At 44.6% G+C, this 24,109-nt stretch overlaps 1 protein-coding gene across 5 annotated transcripts in view; it reads right to left on the bottom strand.

Annotated features, from left to right (window-relative positions):
* LOC110499758 (oxysterol-binding protein-related protein 8-like) overlaps positions 1-24,109 on the bottom strand; it is a 155,454-nt gene that overhangs the window by 86,278 nt on the left and 45,067 nt on the right. For 2 of the 5 annotated variants that reach the window (XM_036956999.1, XM_036957000.1), the window contains exon 1: positions 21,248-21,440. The exons of 2 other annotated variants lie outside the window; for them this stretch is intronic. In XM_036956999.1, the coding sequence (XP_036812894.1) occupies positions 21,248-21,434 (187 nt within the window). In that variant the 5' untranslated portion in view covers positions 21,435-21,440. Of the gene's footprint in view, positions 1-21,247; positions 21,441-24,109 lie in introns of those variants that run through there. One more of the 5 variants, XM_036957004.1, reaches the window with a different exon arrangement.

Raw genomic sequence — 24,109 nt, 5'->3', positions numbered from 1 at the left:
ACAAATTAAATATTGAATATAGTCAGGTGTTAACCCTATCAGTCCAGAGATGCCTAATTAAATATAGTCAGGTGTTAACCCTATCAGTCCAGAGATGACAAATTAAATATTGAATATAGTCAGGTGTTAACCCTATCAGTCCAGAGATGCCTAATTAAATATAGTCAGGTGTTAACCCTATCAGTCCAGAGATGACAAATTAAATATTGAATATAGTCAGGTGTTAACCCTATCAGTCCAGAGATGCCTAATTAAATATAGTCAGGTGTTAACCCTATCAGTCCAGAGATGCCTAATTAAATATTGAATATAGTCAGGTGTTAACCCCATCAGTCCAGAGATGCCTAATTAAATATAGTCAGGTGTTAACCCTATCAGTCCAGAGATGCCTAATTAAATATTGAATATAGTCAGGTGTTAACCCTATCAGTCCAGAGATGCCTAATTAAATATAGTCAGGTGTTAACCCTATCAGTCCAGAGATGCCTAATTAAATAAAGTCAGGTGTTAACCCTATCAGTCCAGAGATGCCTAATTAAATATTGAATAAAGTCAGTCGTTAACCCTATCAGTCCAGAGATGACAAATTAAATATAGTCAGGTGTTAACCCTATCAGTCCAGAGATGCCTAATTAAATATTGAATAAAGTCAGTCATTAACCCTATCAGTCCAGAGATGCCTAATTAAATATTGAATATAGTCAGGTGTTAACCCTATCAGTCCAGAGATGCCTAATTAAATATTGAATAAAGTCAGGTGTTAACCCTATCAGTCCAGAGATGCCTAATTAAATATAGTCAGGTGTTAACCCTATCAGTCCAGAGATGCCTAATTAAATATTGAATATAGTCAGGTGTTAACCCTATCAGTCCAGAGATGCCTAATTAAATATTGAATAAAGTCAGGTGTTAACCCTATCAGTCCAGAGATGCCTAATTAAATATAGTCAGGTGTTAACCCTATCAGTCCAGAGATGCCTAATTAAATATTGAATATAGTCAGGTGTTAACCCTATCAGTCCAGAGATGCCTAATTAAATATTGAATATAGTCAGGTGTTAACCCTATCAGTCCAGAGATGCCTAATTAAATATAGTCAGGTGTTAACCCCATCAGTCCAGAGATGCCTAATTAAATATTGAATAAAGTCAGGTGTTAACCCTATCAGTCCAGAGATGTCTAATTAAATATAGTCAGGTGTTAACCCTATCAGTCCAGAGATGCCTATTTAAATATAGTCAGGTGTTAACCCTATCAGTCCAGAGATGCCTAATTAAATATAGTCAGGTGTTAACCCTATCAGTCCAGAGATGCCTAATTAAATATTGAATAAAGTCAGTCGTTAACCCTATCAGTCCAGAGATGCCTAATTAAATATAGTCAGGTGTTAACCCTATCAGTCCAGAGATGCCTAATTAAATATTGAATAAAGTCAGTCGTTAACCCTATCAGTCCAGAGATGACAAATTAAATATTGAATAAAGTCAGTCGTTAACCCTATCAGTCCAGAGATGACAAATTAAATATTAAATATAGTCAGGTGTTAACCCTATCAGTCCAGAGATGCCTAATTAAATATAGTCAGGTGTTAACCCCATCAGTCCAGAGATGCCTAATTAAATATAGTCAGGTGTTAACCCTATCAGTCCAGAGATGCCTAATTAAATATAGTCAGGTGTTAACCCCATCAGTCCAGAGATGCCTAATTAAATATTGAATATAGTCAGGTGTTAACCCCATCAGTCCAGAGATGCCTAATTAAATATTGAATATAGTCAGGTGTTAACCCTATCAGTCCAGAGATGCCTAATTAAATATAGTCAGGTGTTAACCCTATCAGTCCAGAGATGCCTAATTAAATATTGAATAAAGTCCGTTGTTAACCCTATCAGTCTAGAGATGACAAATTAAATATTAAATATAGTCAGGTGTTAACCCTATCAGTCCAGAGATGCCTAATTAAATATAGTCAGGTGTTAACCCTATCAGTCCAGAGATGCCTAATTAAATATAGTCAGGTGTTAACCCCATCAGTCCAGAGATGACAAATTAAATATTGAATATAGTCAGGTGTTAACCCTATCAGTCCAGAGATGCCTAATTAAATATAGTCAGGTGTTAACCCTATCAGTCCAGAGATGACAAATTAAATATTGAATATAGTCAGGTGTTAACCCTATCAGTCCAGAGATGCCTAATTAAATATAGTCAGGTGTTAACCCCATCAGTCCAGAGATGCCTAATTAAATATAGTCAGGTGTTAACCCCATCAGTCCAGAGATGCCTAATTAAATATAGTCAGGTGTTAACCCTATCAGTCCAGAGATGCCTAATTAAATATTGAATATAGTCAGGTGTTAACCCCATCAGTCCAGAGATGCCTAATTAAATATAGTCAGGTGTTAACCCTATCAGTCCAGAGATGCCTAATTAAATATTGAATATAGTCAGGTGTTAACCCTATCAGTCCAGAGATGCCTAATTAAATATTAAATATAGTCAGGTGTTAACCCTATCAGTCCAGAGATGCCTAATTAAATATAGTCAGGTGTTAACCCTATCAGTCCAGAGATGCCTAATTAAATAAAGTCAGGTGTTAACCCTATCAGTCCAGAGATGCCTAATTAAATATTGAATAAAGTCAGTCGTTAACCCTATCAGTCCAGAGATGACAAATTAAATATAGTCAGGTGTTAACCCTATCAGTCCAGAGATGCCTAATTAAATATTGAATAAAGTCAGTCATTAACCCTATCAGTCCAGAGATGCCTAATTAAATATTGAATATAGTCAGGTGTTAACCCTATCAGTCCAGAGATGCCTAATTAAATATTGAATAAAGTCAGGTGTTAACCCTATCAGTCCAGAGATGCCTAATTAAATATAGTCAGGTGTTAACCCTATCAGTCCAGAGATGCCTAATTAAATATTGAATATAGTCAGGTGTTAACCCTATCAGTCCAGAGATGCCTAATTAAATATAGTCAGGTGTTAACCCTATCAGTCCAGAGATGCCTAATTAAATATTGAATAAAGTCAGTCGTTAACCCTATCAGTCCAGAGATGCCTAATTAAATATTGAATATAGTCAGGTGTTAACCCTATCAGTCCAGAGATGCCTAATTAAATATAGTCAGGTGTTAACCCCATCAGTCCAGAGATGCCTAATTAAATATTGAATAAAGTCAGGTGTTAACCCTATCAGTCCAGAGATGTCTAATTAAATATAGTCAGGTGTTAACCCTATCAGTCCAGAGATGCCTAATTAAATATAGTCAGGTGTTAACCCTATCATTCCAGAGATGCCTATTTAAATATAGTCAGGTGTTAACCCTATCAGTCCAGAGATGCCTAATTAAATATAGTCAGGTGTTAACCCTATCAGTCCAGAGATGCCTAATTAAATATTGAATATAGTCAGGTGTTAACCCCATCAGTCCAGAGATGCCTAATTAAATATTGAATATAGTCAGGTGTTAACCCTATCAGTCCAGAGATGCCTAATTAAATATAGTCAGGTGTTAACCCTATCAGTCCAGAGATGCCTAATTAAATATTGAATATAGTCAGGTGTTAACCCTATCAGTCCAGAGATGCCTAATTAAATATAGTCAGGTGTTAACCCTATCAGTCCAGAGATGCCTAATTAAATATAGTCAGGTGTTAACCCTATCAGTCCAGAGATGCCTAATTAAATATAGTCAGGTGTTAACCCTATCAGTCCAGAGATGCCTAATTAAATATAGTCAGGTGTTAACCCTATCAGTCCAGAGATGCCTAATTAAATAAAGTCAGGTGTTAACCCTATCAGTCCAGAGATGCCTAATTAAATAAAGTCAGGTGTTAACCCTATCAGTCCAGAGATGCCTAATTAAATATAGTCAGGTGTTAACCCCATCAGTCCAGAGATGCCTAATTAAATATAGTCAGGTGTTAACCCTATCAGTCCAGAGATGCCTAATTAAATATAGTCAGGTGTTAACCCTATCAGTCCAGAGATGCCTAATTAAATATTGAATATAGTCAGGTGTTAACCCTATCAGTCCAGAGATGCCTAATTAAATAAAGTCAGGTGTTAACCCTATCAGTCCAGAGATGCCTAATTAAATATTGAATAAAGTCAGTCGTTAACCCTATCAGTCCAGAGATGCCTAATTAAATATAGTCAGGTGTTAACCCTATCAGTCCAGAGATGCCAAATTAAATATAGTCAGGTGTTAACCCTATCAGTCCAGAGATGCCAAATTAAATATAGTCAGGTGTTAACCCTATCAGTCCAGAGATGCCTAATTAAATATAGTCAGGTGTTAACCCTATCAGTCCAGAGATGCCTAATTAAATATAGTCAGGTGTTAACCCTATCAGTCCAGAGATGCCTAATTAAATATAGTCAGGTGTTAACCCTATCAGTCCAGAGATGCCTAATTAAATATAGTCAGGTGTTAACCCTATCAGTCCAGAGATGCCTAATTAAATATAGTCAGGTGTTAACCCTATCAGTCCAGAGATGCCTAATTAAATATTGAATAAAGTCAGTCGTTAACCCTATCAGTCCAGAGATGCCTAATTAAATATTGAATAAAGTCAGTCGTTAACCCTATCAGTCCAGAGATGCCTAATTAAATATAGTCAGGTGTTAACCCTAACAGTCCAGAGATGCCTAATTAAATATTGAATAAAGTCAGTCGTTAACCCTATCAGTCCAGAGATGCCTAATTAAATATAGTCAGGTGTTAACCCTATCAGTCCAGAGATGCCTAATTAAATATTGAATAAAGTCAGTCGTTAACCCTATCAGTCCAGAGATGCCTAATTAAATATTGAATAAAGTCAGTCGTTAACCCTATCAGTCCAGAGATGCCTAATTAAATATTGAATAAAGTCAGTCGTTAACCCTATCAGTCCAGAGATGCCTAATTAAATATAGTCAGGTGTTAACCCTATCAGTCCAGAGATGCCTAATTAAATATTGAATAAAGTCAGTCGTTAACCCTATCAGTCCAGAGATGCCTAATTAAATATTGAATAAAGTCAGTCGTTAACCCTATCAGTCCAGAGATGCCTAATTAAATATTGAATAAAGTCAGTCGTTAACCCTATCAGTCCAGAGATGCCTAATTAAATATTGAATAAAGTCAGACCCCAGAAAACAAATCTGCTTCTCATTCATCTGCATGTCCAGCCCTTATATACTGAACAAAAATATAAACGCAACATGCAACAATTTCAAAGATTCTACCCTGTTACAGTTCATATAAGGAAATCAGTCAATGGAAATAAATTCATTAGGCCCTAATCTATGGATTTCACATGACTGGGAAGGGGCGTAGCCATTGGTGGGCCTAGGAGAGCATAGGCCCACCCACTGGGTAGCCAGCCCACCCTACTGTGGAGCCTGGCCCACCCTACTGGTGAGCCAGGCCCAGCAAATCAGAGTGTGTTTTTCCCCCACAACTACTCCTCAGTAACACGTGATCTGCAGTTGTGAGGCTGGTTGGAAGTACTGCCAAATTCTCTAAAATGACGTTGGAGGCAGCTCATAGTAGATAAATTAACATGACATTCTCTGGCAACAGCTCTGGTAGACATTCCTGCAGTCAGCATTCCAATTGCACGCTCCCTCAAAACTTGAGACTGTTTTGTAGCATTGTGTTGTGTGACAAAACTGCACATTTTAAAGTGGCCTTTTATTGTCCCCAGCACAAGGTAATTAGCATGCTGTTTAATCAGCTTCTTGATATGCCACACCTGTCAGGTGGATGGATTATCTTGACAAAGGAGAAATGCTCACTGACATGGATGTAAACTAATTTGTGCCCAACATATGAGGGAAATACGCTGTTTGTGCGTATGGAACATTTCTGGGATCTTCTTTTCTCCAGCTCATGAAACATGGTACCAACACTGTACAGGTTGCATTTATATTTTATTCAGTGTATTTAGCATCAAAATGAAGTGTTTAACAACAACAACAACAACATCTCAGGAGAACCAGGGCTACATGTAAAACATAAAACAATTTGGCAAACAGTTGCATTCACGAGTTTTATTGACAAAGAAATCATTTAAAAAACAATGGCCGCCAAAGCAAAAAACAGACCAAATCTGAATTGATATGAAGCTGGAAGTACAGAAACTGTTTGCTCAGTTGGAAATGAATATCCAACTAGTTAGTGACAACTGTGTGGATTTTGGAGTTTGTGACAGCGACTATGTGAGCTTATTACAGTATTATAGACATTATGTCCTGGGATTTCCTATGATCTTCTACGTAGAAGAGCCCATTACCCATGAATCACTCTTGTGTAGCTTGTGAGCATCATAGAGCAAAACATGTTACATGTGCGTGTCGTGAGAATCGTTTTATTAGATAGCTTTTAATAGTTTGTTGCTCAAACCATTCAGACTGTTGTTCCTGTAAAAAGATCTTGTCTCACAAACACTGCTCTAGCTCAGCCCCCGTTAATCACAGACTAATTAACGGTTGGTACCAATGGATGCAGAAGAAAGTTACTAATCCAATGGTACCCAGAAGTCTGTAGCTTTAAAAGGGGTTAGAAGTCCAAATGGCGCCGGCATCGCGGTGGGACTCATTGGGTTAACCTTTCTGTTAGGATGTATCATCTACTGAAATGCAGCAAATAAGAGAGAGTGATTTTGAAGAATTACTGAGTAGAGTTTCCACTCGGTACAGATCTAGGATCAGCTTCCCCTTCCCCAATTCCTATAAGTGTGAATTTAAAACTGACCCAAGATCAGTGTCTAGGCCTGGGGACAATGTTACCTTACTCATGAAAACAGTATCATCTCTACTTGTGGTGTTGCTTCAGGAGACTATTTAGACACATTCCTGTAGCTTCTAGACTTTTTTTTTTATCTTCCACCACAGCATTTTCTTTAAACTTTACATTTCATCCCGATGTGAAGCCTAGCATTTTCCCAAGCACAGGGAGAGAGTGAATATCTCAGGGCTTAGGCTTGAACTGTTTTCCTCCATCCTGCCCCAGAACAGATGAACAGGCACTTGTGTGAGACAGAACGCCATGGCATATTACATCATGTTTAAACATGACTCGGAGCACATCTCTGACCCATTTCCCTTGGTTCAGTATGATCACCCACTGAGGCATTTTCCACTGTATCTTAAGGATCCACATCTTTTCTGAAAGCCAAGTCTAGTGGTTAAACAACAACAACACAGAGATGATCCACCGACAGTGTGAGAGGTAGTCTTTAAATGTCACGCTGTAAGATGTTCATACCGTCAAAGACAGGGCTGCCAACAAAAAGGTAAACCACAGAGCGAAGTAAACAATCGAGTGATGTAAACACGGAGCGATATAAACGCGGAGCAATGCAAACGCGGAGCGATGTAAACAATTGGGCGATGTAAACATGGAGCGATGTAAAAAATAGAGCGAGGTAAACAATAGAGCGTGGTAAACAATAGAGCGAGGTAAACAATAGAGCAATGTAAACATGGAGTGAGGTAAACAATAGAGCGAGGTAAACAATAGAGCGAGGTAAACAATAGAGCAATGTAAACACGGAGCGATGTAAACAATTGGGCGATGTAAACATGGAGCAATGTAAAAAATAGAGCGAGGTAAACAATAGAGCGAGGTAAACAATAGAGTGATGTAAACAGAGCAATGTGAGGTAAATAGAGTGAGGTAAACAATAGAGCGAGGTAAACAATAGAGCGAGGTAAACAATAGAGCAATGTAAACATGGAGCGAGGTAAACAATAGAGTGATGTAAACAATAGAGCAATGTGAGGTAAATAGAGTTTGGTAAACAATAGAGCGAGGTAAACAATAGAGCAATGTAAACATGGAGCGAGGTAAACAATAGAGCAATGTAAACATGGAGCGAGGTAAACAATAGAGCGAGGTAAACAATAGAGCGAGGTAAACAATAGAGCAATGTAAACATGGAGCGAGGTAAACAATAGTGATGTAAACAATAGAGCAATGTAAACATGGAGCGAGGTAAACAATAGAGCGAGGTAAACAATAGAGCAAGGTAAACAATAGAGCGAGGTAAACAACAGAGCGAGGTAAACATGGAGCGAGGTAAACAATAGAGCAAGGTAAACAATAGAGCGAGGTAAACAATAGAGTAAGGTAAACAATAGAGCGGGGTAAACAATAGAGTAAGGTAAACAATAGAGCGGGGTAAACAATAGAGCAAGGTAAAAAATAGAGTGAGGTAAACAATAGAGCGAGGTAAACAATAGAGCGAGGTAAACAATAGAGCGAGGTAAACAATATAATGATGTAAACAATAGAGCGAGGTAAACAATAGAGCGAGGTAAACAATAGAGGGATGTATACAATGATGATGTCAACAATGGTGATGTACACTTGGAGTGATGTGGCCTATTGCACTATTCATATGAATGTTATTGTCCATCATTCAGTCATTATGTATTGTGTCTTTAGTTTTTTTATTTGACCCCCTGATGGGATGATATTGTTGATCTAATCTAAGGGGATTGATATGTCCCACCCGATTTCCTTCCTACATAGTGCACTTTGTAGGGAATAGTGTGGTATTTGGGACAAAGCCATTGTATAATCGTCTTAGACTACCCACAGTGGACCGTCCAATGACACACCTCTCACTCTCATCAGCAGTGGCCCAGGATGCACCCTATCTCCTATATAGTGCACTATTTATATATGGGCCTGGTCAGAAGTAGTCCAAACACTGGGAATAGGATGAAAAAGGGAGACAGAAGAAAGGCGAGAGAAACGGAAGGAACATTTCTAGTTCTTCTCTGTAGGAAGAGAGATCAAATGAGGCTTTAGAGGGGAGGGGTAGGTCAAATGAAGCTTTAGAGGGGAGGGGTAGGTCAAATGAAGCTTTAGAGGGGAGGGGTAGGTCAAATGAAGCTTTAGAGGGGAGGGGTAGGTCAAATGAAGCTTTAGAGGGGATGGGTAGGTTAAATTAAGCTTTAGAGGGGAGGGGTAGGTCAAATGAAGCTTTAGAGGTGAGGGGTAGGTCAAATGAAGCGCTAGAGGTGCGGGGTAGGTCAAATGAAGCACTAGAGGTGCGGGGTAGGTCAAATGAAGCGCTAGAGGTGCGGGGTAGGTCAAATGAAGCTTTAGAGGTGAGGGGTAGGTCAAATGAAGCGCTAGAGGTGCGGGGTAGGTCAAATGAAGCACTAGAGGTGAGGGGTAGGTCAAATGAAGCTTTAGAGGTGAGGGGTAGGTCAAATGAAGCGCTAGAGGTGCGGGGTAGGTCAAATGAAGCACTAGAGGTGCGGGGTAGGTCAAATGAAGCGCTAGAGGTGCGGGGTAGGTCAAATGAAGCTTTAGAGGTGAGGGGTAGGTCAAATGAAGCGCTAGAGGTGCGGGGTAGGTCAAATGAAGCACTAGAGGTGAGGGGTAGGTCAAATGAAGCGCTAGAGGTGCGGGGTAGGTCAAATGAAGCTTTAGAGGTAAGGGGTAGGTCAAATGAAGTGCTAGAGGTGCGGGGTAGGTCAAATGAAGTGCTAGAGGTGCGGGGTAGGTCAAATGAAGCGCTAGAGGTGCGGGGTAGGTCAAATGAAGCACTAGAGGTGCGGGGTAGGTCAAATGAAGCGCTAGAGGTGCGGGGTAGGTCAAATGAAGCACTAGAGGTGCGGGGTAGGTCAAATTAAGCTTTAGAGGTGAGGGGTAGGTCAAATGAAGCGCTAGAGGTGCGGGGTAGGTCAAATGAAGCGCTAGAGGTGCGGGGTAGGTCAAATGAAGCGCTAGAGGTGCGGGGTAGGTCAAATGAAGCACCTAGAGGTGCGGGGTTCGCTAGCAACACAGAATGCTACAACCAGCAGACTGCAGAGTCATCAGCAGCTGTTTGCTACGGCAGAGCCCAGTGAGAGTGATAGGGCATGGCTACTCTTCCTCCCAGGGGCTGTGTACAAGTTAACGGTGTGTGAGTCCCTCCAGGGAAGAAAGTGTGTGTGTGTGTGGGAGCAAAGCCAGAGGAGCATCCATCTTACTCAGCCAGGGTTGTGTGGCGTTTCTTCATATCGGTCAATGGTTTGTTTTGTGGTTCATGTATTGTAACGTAGATAACTTGGGCCGTAACATATTTGGGGCTCGTCCAGGATCAAGGAAACTAAACAAATAATGTTTATCAGGCACCATTACTGTGCATGCGCCGGTTTTAAGTTTATCTTAGGTACAGATCTAGGATCAGTGTCCCCTCCACCAATTCAAACCTTAACCATAAGTGGGGAAAATGCAAAACTGACCCAAGATCAGTATTTTCACCCCACAGCTAGCGTGCACCCTATCCAGAGCAGGGATACCTAACAAGGCGGTATGGCTCACAGAAAGGCTTGGTTCACTTCCCGTCTCTCTCATTCCAAAATGTCCCTAAACACCTCTAAAATCACATGAAAGAAGAGGTTCTAATAAAAATGGTAATGTGCTTCAGTTTCTGAGTGGCTGGAAACACCAGAGGCCCTGGCTTTTCTCATGCCTCTGAACGGAGGACTCCAGATAGTGTTCCCCTCTGGGTTCGTGTCATTAATGTGTAATGAACTTCCTGTAAACATTCCTGGACAAGGAGGCAATAAGGCCAGCAGCACAGCTTGTACTTGTACTGCTTTCAGAGGCTGGTGAGGGGAGGACAGCTCATAATGATGTCTGGAATGGAGGGATCGCAACATTATCAAACACATGGAAACCATCTGACGGACTCGTCCTGATGTGGCTTGTAGAAAGACATTTCTGACAAAGTGTCTTTCATTTGGTTAATCAGTAGCGCTGCTGCTCGCCAAAGTCAAAATAGCTTGTTATTGTCGCGGTTAATGTCCTGGGTGTTATAAATAACTTTGAGGGCATGCTATATTTTTTGGGAGATTGTAGGAGTCATGTGAGAGAGCGAGAGAGAGGTTTCTTAGGGACTGGAGAGTGCCAGCGGGTGAGAGTGTTAGATTGATGTACATTCCCGTGGCTCTGCTGGTCAGGTTTCCACCGCCCGCTCTGATTGAATGTTGGTTGGGGGCCTATCGACCCTATCTATCCCAGGATCCTTTGCTCAGAGTCCTGACCACTTTCCACTGCTTCCTGTGGTGCTTCCTTTGTCTCTCCATGCCCACTTGGGCGTGATGGAACGCTGGCAACGGAGCCTGAAAACACACCCCATCAAAGTAGCAAGACTCCTTCCCAAATGGCATCTCATTATATTCCCCTTTAGTTAACACTGTCAACGTTTCGCTATACTGTGGGAAATGTGATCGAATCAATGCAATTAGTCACTTTCAATGTAAAATTCAGAAAAAGAAAAGAAAATACACAAGACTTAGCATGCAAAATGAACTGTGCAAGAGATGTAGTTGTCAGGAGAGTGCATTGGAGTAGGATTCTATTGCAGTATGGCTCAGGCCCTTACTCTACATAGACCTGTGCGACATAACCAATCAGAACTGCAGTAGGCCTACATGCAAATAGCCATTGCCATATATGGATCTGTGCCACTCACTTTGAACTGGACTGTTTTGTATGTGTTAAAAGGGCAAGTGTTTTGAGACGGTCTTGAATGAGCTAAGTAGCCAATAAGTAAAAGGTAGTATCATTTGTAATAATGGTATGGGAATATAAATATATTTTAATTTGTAAAGTGGTTTCTTGCATCAAACAACATTTTCACTCACCTCCTTGTCTGAAAGACAAGTAGATTAAAGAGGGTACAGCCTCAGTGTTCACAGTAAATGTGCGCCGGAAGTTGCACAGAATTTTCACAACGTTCAAGTTTGCACTCAGTAGACAGGAGGCACCTGATCCTAGATCAGCTCTTCTACTGTAAGAAGCTTGATACATACGGCCCCGTGAACACCTTCCAGGACCATTCTGTGTATGTGGTCTAACAGGACATTTAGAGCTGTGGTAACGACCTCAGAAGGCTAAACAAAGCAGACAGACTGTGCCTGAGGTTGCTAGTTAAACGCTAGTCAAAACCCCTCCCTCAGCAGGTTCATGTGCTTTCCAGACTACCGCTGTCAGCCTCGTGAAAAAACACTCAAGAAGCTTCTCTGTCAAACATTAGACAAATGGATCCACATGGGTCAGCGATCCACACGACTGCAAAGTCAACACTCTGGCACCGCAGTAAGGCAGGAGAGGCATTGGAGCCTGGTCAACACCACCAGACTAACCATTTACATCAAGCCTGGTCAGCACCACCAGACTAACCATTTACATCAAGCCTGGTCAACACCACCAGACTAACCATTTACATCAAGCCTGGTCAGCACCACCAGACTAACCATTTACATCAAGCCTGGTCAGCACCACCAGACTAACCATTTACATCAAGCCTGGTCAGCACCACCAGACTAACCATTTACATCAAGCCTGGTCAGCACCACCAGACTAACCATTTACATCAAGCCTGGTCAGCACCACCAGACTAACCATTTACATCAAGCCTGGTCAGCACCACCAGACTAACCATTTACATCAAGCCTGGTCAGCACCACCAGACTAACCATTTACATCAAGCCTGGTCAGCACCACCAGACTAACCATTTACATCAAGCCTGGTCAGCACCACCAGACTAACCATTTACATCAAGCCTGGTCAGCACCACCAGACTAACCATTTACATCAAGCCTGGTCAACACCACCAGACTACCCATTTACATCAAGCCTGGTCAGCACCACCAGACTAACCATTTACATCAAGCCTGGTCAGCACCACCAGACTAATCATTTACATCAAGCCTGGTTTGCACCACCAGACTAACCATTTACATCAAGCCTGGTCAGCACCAACAGACTAACCATTTACATCAAGCCTGGTCAGCACCACCAGACTAACCATTTACATCAAGCCTGGTCAACAGCACCAGACTAACCATTTACATCAAGCCTGGTCAGCACCACCAGACTAACCATTTACATCAAGCCTGGTCAGCACCAACAGACTAACCATTTACATCAAGCCTGGTCAACACCACCAGACTAACCATTTACATCAAGCCTGGTCAACACCACCAGACTAACCATTTACATCAAGCCTGGTCAGCACCACCAGACTAACCATTTACATCAAGCCTGGTCAGCACCAACAGACTAACCATTTACATCAAGCCTGGTCAACAGCACCAGACTAACCATTTACATCAAGCCTGGTCAACAGCACCAGACTAACCATTTACATCAAGCCTGGTCAACACCACCAGACTAACCATTTACATCAAGCCTGGTCAGCACCAACAGACTAACCATTTACATCAAGCCTGGTCAACAGCACCAGACTAACCATTTACATCAAGCCTGGTCAACACCAACAGACTAACCATTTACATCAAGCCTGGTCAACACCACCAGACTAACCATTTATGTCATCAGGTACAAAAGGGCAGGGATTATTTTAAAGTCTAGAAGGCAGGGAACATCTAAAAGGCAAAACTGACCTCTAAAGTTAGAGGTCAATATAGTCAAGGCTAACTCTAAAGCCAGATAATAGTGATTTGGAAAGGTTTGGAGATACAGAAGTGCATCCACTATCCAATGATCTTTCTACCCTTGTGCGCACACACCTATCTTTCTCTGCCGTGCTTTACAGTATGAAACCAGTGGAAGCGCAAGCATTAAAGTAAGGGACGTTTTCTCATCATGGGAAATTACAGATATCCTGTTGGTGGAGGAGGGCTGGAGCCTGGGGAGAGGAGGGCTGGAGCCTGGGGAGAGGAGGGCTGGAGCCTGGGGAGAGGAGGGCTGGAGCCTGGGGAGAGGAGGGCTGGAGCCTGGGGAGAGGAGGGCTGGAGCCTGGGGAGAGGAGGGCTGGAGCCTGGGGAGAGGAGGGCTGGAGCCTGGGGAGAGGAGGGCTGGAGCCTGGGGAGAGGAGGCTTGAGGGTCTGACTCAGGCTGGCTTGGCCACTGAGCAGGGGGAAGGGCTACTCTCCTGATTTACAGCCGGTGTAGAAAAGCACTGACAGCCCCCATAAATAAAAACACTCAACACACGTGACAGGGAGGCCCTCAGAGTCACCGACACCCAGCCAAGATACTGTCCACAGCCAAGATACTGTCCACAGCCACCACCAGAGCCAAGCACCAGTCAACAAACACAATTGACAAAACACAACTAAGGACAAAGTAAAAACAATCCTCTGTTTGACTTTGACTGGACATGTCGGGACTGTATCATTATATCAAATGACGTTTCAACGTCCCACACAATGGTGAGGAACAAAACAAGTTGAACAAAAGTTGACTTGAAATGTCTCGACAAGCGCTGACTCATTGAACTCCTGTTGAATTTGAATAATCTCTCACTGAGAAAGTCCAGAAGTGGGAGCTCACCTTAAAAGTTTTAGAAAAGCTTCCTGACTGTGGGGGCAGGCCAACACAGGAAGTCCAAGCAGGGCCAGAAAGAGACAGATAGGTGTTGGCACTGAGGTGATGGAACTAGTACTTCATCTCAAATCGCACCCTATTCCTTACGTAGTGCACTACTTATGGCCAGGGGCCATGGGGCTCTAGACAGAAGGGAATAGGGGGCCATTTCAGATGCAACCTGGGACTGCTCATGGCTGTAAGAGAGAACTGATGGTGTGTGGTGAGGTGTCAGCAACAATCTCACTCCACACGTCTGATAACCCAGAGGAGAGCTATCACACAGGGGACAAGCCGTGGAGAGCGAGCAGAGAGCTCCACACGTCTGACAACCCAGAGGAGAGCTATCACACAGGGGACAAGCCGTGGAGAGCGAGCAGAGAGCTCCACACTGTCTACTCTGAGGAGGGAGACAGAGATGAACTGGATATTAAGGCCTCATGCCAACAGGGAGGGATGCTGGCAAAGTGGAAATTGGGGATGTGCCTGAAACCGCCTTGCGGAGGTGGTGATGCATCATCGACCTGCTTCCCAGGGTGATAGATTTAGGTCATGGTGCCTCGGCCGAGAGGTGTTGTCCGTGTTTCACGGGCTGTGGGTGTCAATCACTAAATGGCCAATGCTACCAAGGACAGGAGTTATGAGTTACTGTTAGGGACTGTACTTACTAGCATGGCCAAATAGTGAGGACACAGTTATCTGGGATGTATTCCTAGCTTGGAACAGTGTTTATCAGATTGCAGACAGAGGCATGTTATCATTGACCTCAGAGCAACTGGAACAAGGCGGTGGAGGAAGCGAAGTCAGCCCAACATGGTGGAGCAGGAAACCCAAACAGACACAGTAGCTACAGGAAAACCAGGCTAATCTAGTACACGCCAGCTAACAAACCACATACGTCTCTGTTCTTATATCTGAAATGAACATAAAGATGTCAGGCCTCTTGTTCAGGGTTGTGTTTATTAGGGCAGGCAGCGGAAAATGCTTGAAAACAGTTTGCAACAGGAAACAAAAAGGAACGTTTCTTATTGGAGAAGTTCAGGTAGTCCCTCCCTGTTTCAGTACGTTTTCTTCCGTATGGTGTATGATGAACACGAGTTACGACCCAGGCTCTGGGGAAGGTGGAAGGGGAGACCAAGAGGCCAATGTATAGAATATCCCTCCCTGTGAGACGGGGGTCAGTTCCTCCTCCGGTGTTCCATCTTTTATGAGGGATGAGCGGAGGGTGGTGTCTTCAGATTAACACCCGCCGCCATAGGGTGCCTGGTGAGCCTCTGAGGTGAAGTTCCCCCTAGGTACAGATCTTGGATCAGCTTCCCACTCCCCAAACCTAACATTAACCAAGTGTGGGGGAAATGCAAAACTGACCCAAGATCAGCATATAGGGGCAACTTTACCTTAATCCGCCACCTAGTGAGACAGCCTCGCCATTTCCTGGACTATGGCCAGACCTCAAAGAGGGAGAACAACCTCCCAGGTGGACCGTCTCAGACCCAGAATAGACTAGAGTTTCAGCTCTGCTGGGGATCCGATGCTGGGGGTCCGATGCTGGGGGTCCGGAGGGATAGGCTCAATGACAGTCTGGAGATGACAGACACGTCCACCCTGGAGGTAGAGGGTGATGGGAGGGGCTGTAGCGATAAGAGAGAGATGAGCGAGGAAGAACTGGAGGAGGTTGAAGAGAGGATGAACAGCCATGGATGACAGAGGGAATGACAGGGAGATGTGAACAACAGAACAAGGCCTGGATTCAGGTGTCTATGACGATATGGACATTTTGACAGGTTATCACCTCTGGACTGTTGAGCTTCCTCTGCTCGCATTCAAGCTCATATCAAATGCAAACTGAGATAATGGCTTGATATCGGTCAAAGGCTTCCTGATTCTATCCCCTTGGTTCTCGGTTCTTTCTGATGATTGGTTTGATTGTTAACTCTCACAACAAAAGGCCTGACGTAGCTGGAAACATCAGACAGGAAACTTCACACCAAAACCCCATCTCACCACCTGTTTCTGTCTTGCACATAGTACGCCCTTTAGCTGAATGTAGAGGAGTGCTTATAGACGAAGCAGTTGTGGCTTTGCAGAGTCAACACAAGATAGGAATCAATATAAAGTCCTAAAGTGCTATATAGACTTTCAGTTAAAGTACCACCCATCCAGCTTCAGCAGAGGACACATTTCCTCTGGACATTTCTGTATGACTTCAAAATAGTTTCAGAAGCCTATCTTGGGTCTGTGTTTACTACCGCAGTTATATGGTCACCGTTATAACCCTGTTGGTCAGCAAGAGCTCTGCCAGGTCACCGTTACAACCCTATTGGTCAGCAAGAGCTCTGCCAGGTCACCGTTAAAACCCTGTTGGTCAGCAAGAGCTCTGCCAGGTCACCGTCACAACCCTATTGGTCAGCAAGAGCTCTGCCAGGTCACCGTCACAACCCTATTGGTCAGCAAGAGCTCTGCCAGGTCACCGTTAAAACCCTGTTGGTCAGCAAGAGCTCTGCCAGGTCACCGTCACAACCCTGTTGGTCAGCAAGAGCTCTGCCAGGTCACCGTCACAACCCCATTGGTCAGCAAGAGCTCTGCCAGGTCACCGTCACAACCCTATTGGTCAACAAGAGATCTGCCAGGTCACCGTTACAACCCTGTTGGTCAGCAAGAGCTCTGCCAGGTCACCGTTACAACCCTATTGGTCAGCAAGAGCTCTGCCAGGTCACCGTTACAACCCTATTGGTCAGCAAGAGCTCTGCCAGGTCACCGTCACAACCCTATTGGTCAGCAAGAGCTCTGCCAGGTCACCGTCACAACCCTATTGGTTAGCAAGAGCTCTGCCAGGTCACCGTCACAACCCTGTTGGTCAGCAAGAGCTCTGCCAGGTCACCGTCACAACCCTATTGGTCAGCAAGAGCTCTGCCAGGTCACCGTCACAACCCTATTGGTCAGCAAGAGCTCTGCCAGGTCACCGTCACAACCCTATTGGTCAACAAGAGATCTGCCAGGTCACCGTTACAACCCTGTTGGTCAGCAAGAGCTCTGCCAGGTCACCGTTACAACCCTATTGGTCAGCAAGAGCTCTGCCAGGTCACCGTTACAACCCTATTGGTCAGCAAGAGCTCTGCCAGGTCACCGTCACAACCCTATTGGTCAGCAAGAGCTCTGCCAGGTCACCGTCACAACCCTATTGGTTAGCAAGAGCTCTGCCAGGTCACCGTCACAACCCTGTTGGTCAGCAAGAGCTCTGCCAGGTCACCGTCACAACCCTATTGGTCAGCAAGAGCTCTGCCAGGTCACCGTCACAACCCTATTGGTCAGCAAGAGCTCTGCCAGGTCACCGTCACAACCCTGTTGGTCAGCAAGAGCTCTGCCAGGTCACCGTCACAACCCTATTGGTCAGCAAGAGCTCTGCCAGGTCACCGTCACAACCCTATTGGTCAGCAAGAGCTCTGCCAGGTCACCGTCACAACCCTGTTGGTCAGCAAGAGCTCTGCCAGGTCACCGTCACAACCCTATTGGTCAGCAAGAGCTCTGCCAGGTCACCGTCACAACCCTATTGGTCAGCAAGAGCTCTGCCAGGTCACCGTCACAACCCTGTTGGTCAGCAAGAGCTCTGCCAGGTCACCGTCACAACCCTATTGGTCAGCAAGAGCTCTGCCAGGTCACCGTCACAACCCTATTGGTCAGCAAGAGCTCTGCCAGGTCACCGTCACAACCCTATTGGTCAGCAAGAGCTCTGCCAGGTCACCGTCACAACCCTATTGGTCAGCAAGAGCTCTGCCAGGTCACCGTCACAACCCTGTTGGTCAGCAAGAGCTCTGCCAGGTCACCGTCACAACCCTATTGGTCAGCAAGAGCTCTGCCAGGTCACCGTCACAACCCTATTGGTCAGCAAGAGCTCTGCCAGGTCACCGTCACAACCCTGTTGGTCAGCAAGAGCTCTGCCAGGTCACCGTCACAACCCTATTGGTCAGCAAGAGCTCTGCCAGGTCACCGTCACAACCCTATTGGTCAGCAAGAGCTCTGCCAGGTCACCGTCACAACCCTGTTGGTCAGCAAGAGCTCTGCCAGGTCACCGTCACAACCCTATTGGTCAGCAAGAGCTCTGCCAGGTCACCGTCACAACCCTATTGGTCAGCAAGAGCTCTGCCAGGTCACCGTCACAACCCTATTGGTCAGCAAGAGCTCTGCCAGGTCACCGTTACAACCCTATTGGTCAGCAAGAGCTCTGCCAGGTCACCATCACAACCCTATTGGTCAGCAAGAGCTCTGCCAGGTCACCGTTATAACCCTATTGGTCAGTAAACGCGCTGCCAGTGCTGTCACCCAATCCAAAGACACCCTACTCTCAGAGAAGAAGAGTCATTTGACCAATCCCCTTACGCTCCCAATCAATGTACACAGTGCAACCGGTCTAATGCTAACAATCTGATTACACACACTCAGACCCAGACTGTTCAATGGTAGCGTCCTAAATGACACCCTATTCCCTACATAGTGTCTATAGACACCGGTCAAACGTAGGGCACTATATTGGGAATAGGGTGACATTTTGAAGGTAAACCAATGTCTCTGCTGAGCCAAAACTCCCTCCCCGTTGGGTCTTAGCATTGCTGGGAAAGCACTAATGAACGGCATTCGTGCGTAACAGAGACCCCAAAACAACTTCCTCATGGTGATAAACTACTTATAAAGTAACTGATTGACACAGAGTAAATAGTCTTCTAGATACGTTCCAGAACTGTGTGGACACCCCTTCAAATTAGTGGATTCGGCTATTTCAGCCAAACCATTGCTGACAGGTGTCTAAAATCGAGCACACAGCCATGCAATCTCCATAGACAACCATTGACAGTAGAATGGCCCCACTGTTGTGGCTGCTTTGTGTGATGTATTGTTGTCTCTACCTTCTTGCCCTTTGTGCTGTTGTCTGTGTCCAATAATGACTGTACCATGTGTTGTGCTGCTACCATGATGTTGTGTTGCTACCATACTGTGTTGTCATGTGTTGCTGCCTTGCTATGTTGTCGTCTTAGGTCTCTCTTTATGTAGTGTTGTCTCTCTTGTTGTGATATGTGTTCTGTCCAATATTTATATTGTATTTATTAGTATTTTTTTAATCCCTTTTGCCTTTTGGTAGGCCATCATTGGTAGGCGGTCACTATAAATATGAATTTGTTCTTAACTGACTTTCCTAGTTAAATAAAGGTTAAATAAAAATATAAAAAAATACTGAAGAGCTCAGTGACTTTCAACGTGGCATCGCCATAGGATGCCACCTTTCCAACAAGTGAGTTCGTAAAATGTCTGCCCTGCTAGAGCTGCCCCAATCAACTGTAAATGCTGTTATTGTAAAGTGGAAACGTCTAGGAGTAACAACGGCTCAGCCTCGAAGTGGTAGGCCACACAAGCTCACAGAACTGGACCGCTGAGTGCTGAAATGCGGAGCGAGTAAAAATAGTCTGTCCTTGGTTGCAACACTCACTACCAAGTTCCAAACTGCCTCTGGAAGCAACGTCAGCAAAATAACTGTTTGTCGGGAGCTTCATGAAATGGGTTCCATAGTCGAGCAGCCGTACACAAGCCTAAGATCACCATGTGCAATGCCAAGTGTCGGCTGGAGTGGTGTAAAGCTCGCTGGAGCAGTAGAAACCCGTTCTCTGGAGTGATGAATCACGGTTCACCATCTGGCAGTCTGACAGACGAATCTGGGTTTGGCGGATGCCAGGAGAACGCTACCTGTCCGAATGCATAGTGCTAATTGTAAAGTTTGGCGGAGGAGGAATAATTGTCTGGGGCTGTTTTTCATGGTTCACGCTAGACCCCTTAGTTCCAGTGACATTCTAGACGATTCTGTCCTTTCAACTTTGTGGCAACAGTTTGGGGAAGGCCCTTTCCTGTTTCAGCATGTCAATGCCCCCGTACACAAAGCGAGGTCCATACAGAAATGGTTTGTCGAGATCGTGTGAATGAACTTGACTGGCCTGCACAAAGCCCTGAACTCAACCCCATCGAACAACTTTGGGAAGAATTGGAACACAGACTGCGAACCAGACCTAATCGCCCAACATCAGCGCCAGAACTCACTAACGCTCTTGACTGAATGGAAGCAAGTCCTTGCAGCACATGTTCTAGTGGAAAGCCTTCCCAGAAGAGTGGAGGCTGCTGTGGCAGCAAAGGGGGGAACAACTCCATATTAACGCCCATGACTTTGGAATAAGATGTTCGACAAGCAGGGGTCCACATACTCCCAGGTACAAAGTATCTTGTCTTATAGATAGTTCTGTAAGGTATAATACGCTCTCTGTTTCTACCTTGTTTCCATGACCCTCGCTAGTAAACAAGCCACAGGGAAGCTCAGTCTATGATTAATACACAACTTCTTGGCAATCAGTTCTCAGCCCAGCAATCCCCATTCAGCATTTCCCCAACAGCATACAAAGGAAATGGACTGAACAGAGTGATGCTAACGTTGCTACAAGATAACACTGATAACATTGTTAGCGCACAGCTGTGCTGTCTAGATGACAGGATAGTATCTCTGTTAGCTTCAGATGCTAGCAGGGTACACATACTAGCATGCCTAGGCTAGCTGAGCACTCTTCCACGTTTGTGATCTGAAGGCAGTCAGTGTCTACACAGTCATCAACAAACAAGCAGATACAGTGGAACAACTCAACTCCCCATGTTCAGCAGCAAAATAATAATGACATTACTAGTGGAACTACAATTCTCGGTATGTGGCATACAAACTGCAAACAAAGAAAGCAGAGGAACACACCCACTGACATATCAATCCAAGACAACCCAAAGCTTCCACTAAGCTTCAACATCCTCCACCCACTGTTCTTTCTTGTGTTTCTTTGACAGAAAGGCAGTGTTAGTTTTGCTCTGAGAGAGGAGAGGAAATGCATACCTTGTGACGGCTGCCTGGCGGTGACGTGGCTGCTGCTGCTGCGTGACAGGACTAGCCCTGGTACGACCAACAACTGAGCTCTCTCACACACACTGGAGAGAAGGGGGGAGAGGGAACGAGAGACAGCGTGCTGGAGAGCACAAGTCCCTCCCTCTCTCTCTCTCTCTCCTGCTACCATGGTGAGCATTCTGTTCTGTCTTTTGCTCTCTCGTACACACACAACCCCTCCCTCTCTCCCCCTTGTTTATTCTCCCTCCTTTTATATTCCTGTGTATGCTAGCTCTCTTTTGAGAAAGCTCCTTTAGTTTTCCCGCAGTAACTCTGATTCTCTCTAATGTATCCCTTTTGTCTGTTGGTTTGCTGCCACTCATGCACACACACAAAATCAAAACAACACTGTCTCAGACACCATGTGTCTACGTTCATTCCAAGCCTTTCTGCACCAATAACTGCCAGCAGGGCACCTGATTTCCTCAGCCATCAAAAGCAAAACCAACACCCCAGCAAGCGACCAATGGAGACACAACAACCGACTCAGACCATCACCATTTTACTCCGGCCCGACTAGGTGTTCAGCCTCGCTTCAGCCTCATTAATGCTTCCGTTTTCTCGGGTCAAAGACCCAGCAGAGAAAACAAGTTAAGATGGGACGATGAGGGGACGATGAGGGGACGATGAGGGGACGTGGAGGGGACGATTTCTTAAGTGGTTTCACAAAGACAGTGTGGCTTTCCTCTCCTCCCGATACGTTTTCATTTGCCAACAATGAAGTGATCAATGGGGCAACTAAAAAAGCCAAAAAAGAAGTGAACTAGGAAGAGTGCCAACTGGGTTAAAGGAAAGGCCATTCATTTGGGCTGGTCTAGACGAGCCTCTGGAGGAGCGAGTGAAGCAGGTAGAGGTACGGTGGACAGATTGAACCATGGTGAATGCTTAACTTGGACAGTGAAGGCCCTGTTTTATTTTATTATTCTTTAAAGGGGATCGGAATTTCAAGGAGAAAAGAGACAGATAGTAGGAGCATAGACAGAGGGCCTAACGTGGTCTGGTGTCAGGGGCTTAAGACCACACTGAAAGCCCCGTTTTGAAATCAGGGTTACACTGAAAGCCCTGTTTTGAAGTCAGGGTTACACTGAAAGCCCCGTTTTGAAGTCAGGGTTACACTGAAAGCCCTGTTTTGAAGTCAGGGTTACACTGAAAGCCCCGTTTTGAAGTCAGGGTTACATTGAAGGCCCTGTTCTGAAGTCAGGGTTAAACTCCAAAGGTACAGAATGAGGCATCATATTTTCTCAGGGGGCGTCATAAGACAAAAAAAACATCTACATTCCACATAATCTAATTGTGATCACATGGGAGAAAACTGGGCTATTATTAGACACATTTTGTTTTCAGACTTTTCTACATAGGGCCAGGCTGAACACTAGCTGGCATGATGACACAGGCTGCATCCCATAGGGCCAGGCTGAACACTAGCTGGCATGATGACAGGCTGCATCCCATAGGGCCCTGGTCAAAAGTAGTGCACTATATAGGGAATAGGGTGCCATTTGTGATGCATCCATAGAAACAACAAGCCTGCATGACTTCCTGTATCTGGCGCGGGTTGTGCCTAGAGAGGAACAGAAGGTGTGAGAGGGGTCAGACAAGTGGTTGGGATGACAGCCACTTCAATAGATGTTTGCACTCCTTCAGTGGCTTATTGCTGACCTTCCACACGAGCTAAATAACGCTAGGCGATATAGCTACTGTTTGCTTCCACAAGGTGTATTTCAGGAACGGTAATTGCACCTTTGAGACCGGGCTGCAAGTTTCATCCAAGGACAAATATTGCAAAACGTTGTTTTGAGAGCGGTTTGGAAACCCGCCATCCAGCGACTGGGTCTGGACATAAACACTCCAAAAGTGATCTGCTTTAAAAGCCGTTCCATTGACCATAACTGGCTCAACTTGAAGACCTCCCAGCATCCTTCAGTCGTCTAGTGGCTTCAGCTCAGTGGGCTAACACAATGTTGTGGTACACAGGAGACCCAGGTTGGAACCCAGTCAGTCTCAAAAGTACCAGAGATGTCATTTTACATCAGTAAGGCAAATTCTAGCATAATGACTGGTGCTAGACAGAAACATTTGCATAAATTCCAAAATATTTAATTAGTGGTAAAAACACTAGCGAGCTAAATTTCCACAACCCACCCCTAAAAATCTAGATCAGTGAGGTACACTGTTGAAGAAAATAAACTGCATGTGATGCTATACAATCTCATTCACCACCTGCACAAATATACTTTCAGGGCTCCTGAGTGGCGCAGCGGTCTAAGGCACTGTGTCTCAGTGCTAGAGGCGTCACTACAGTCCATGGTTCAATTCCAGGCTGTATCACACAACTGGCCGTGATTGGGAGTCCCATAGGGTGGCGCACAATTGGCACAGCGTCGTCCGTGTTTGGCCGAGGTAGGCCGCCATTGTAAATAAGAATTTATTCTTAACTGCCTTGCCTAGTTAAATAAAAGGTTAAATAACAAAATACTGGTACAGTTTAAATCTAGCCTGCTGAGAAGGGTCATGATTCTGGGTTAGGCCTAAGCAGAAAGAAAGTTGATTTGAGTTTCTCACACTCTGCTGAGGGAGGAGACAACAGAAGGACAGAGATTTGCCTCTACTAAACTCCAGACAAACAAACATTTCGTACTCACCATAACGAGTGATCAGAGGCTCATTTGCAGTATAATACCAACCACTTTGATTAGGTTAAAGAACACATCTGTGCTGAGAACTCCCACTGAGCCGGACTTCAAATTACTATGTATAAAGGGATAGTTCACCTTGAATAAGACATTCAAATATTGTGGATATTGACTTGCTTTG

This window comes from Oncorhynchus mykiss, chromosome 21, assembly GCF_013265735.2.
Source record: "Oncorhynchus mykiss isolate Arlee chromosome 21, USDA_OmykA_1.1, whole genome shotgun sequence".
Lineage (NCBI taxonomy): Eukaryota > Metazoa > Chordata > Actinopteri > Salmoniformes > Salmonidae > Oncorhynchus > Oncorhynchus mykiss.
Note: the sequence above shows the minus strand (reverse complement) of the source record. Positions and strands in the feature narration are given on the sequence as shown.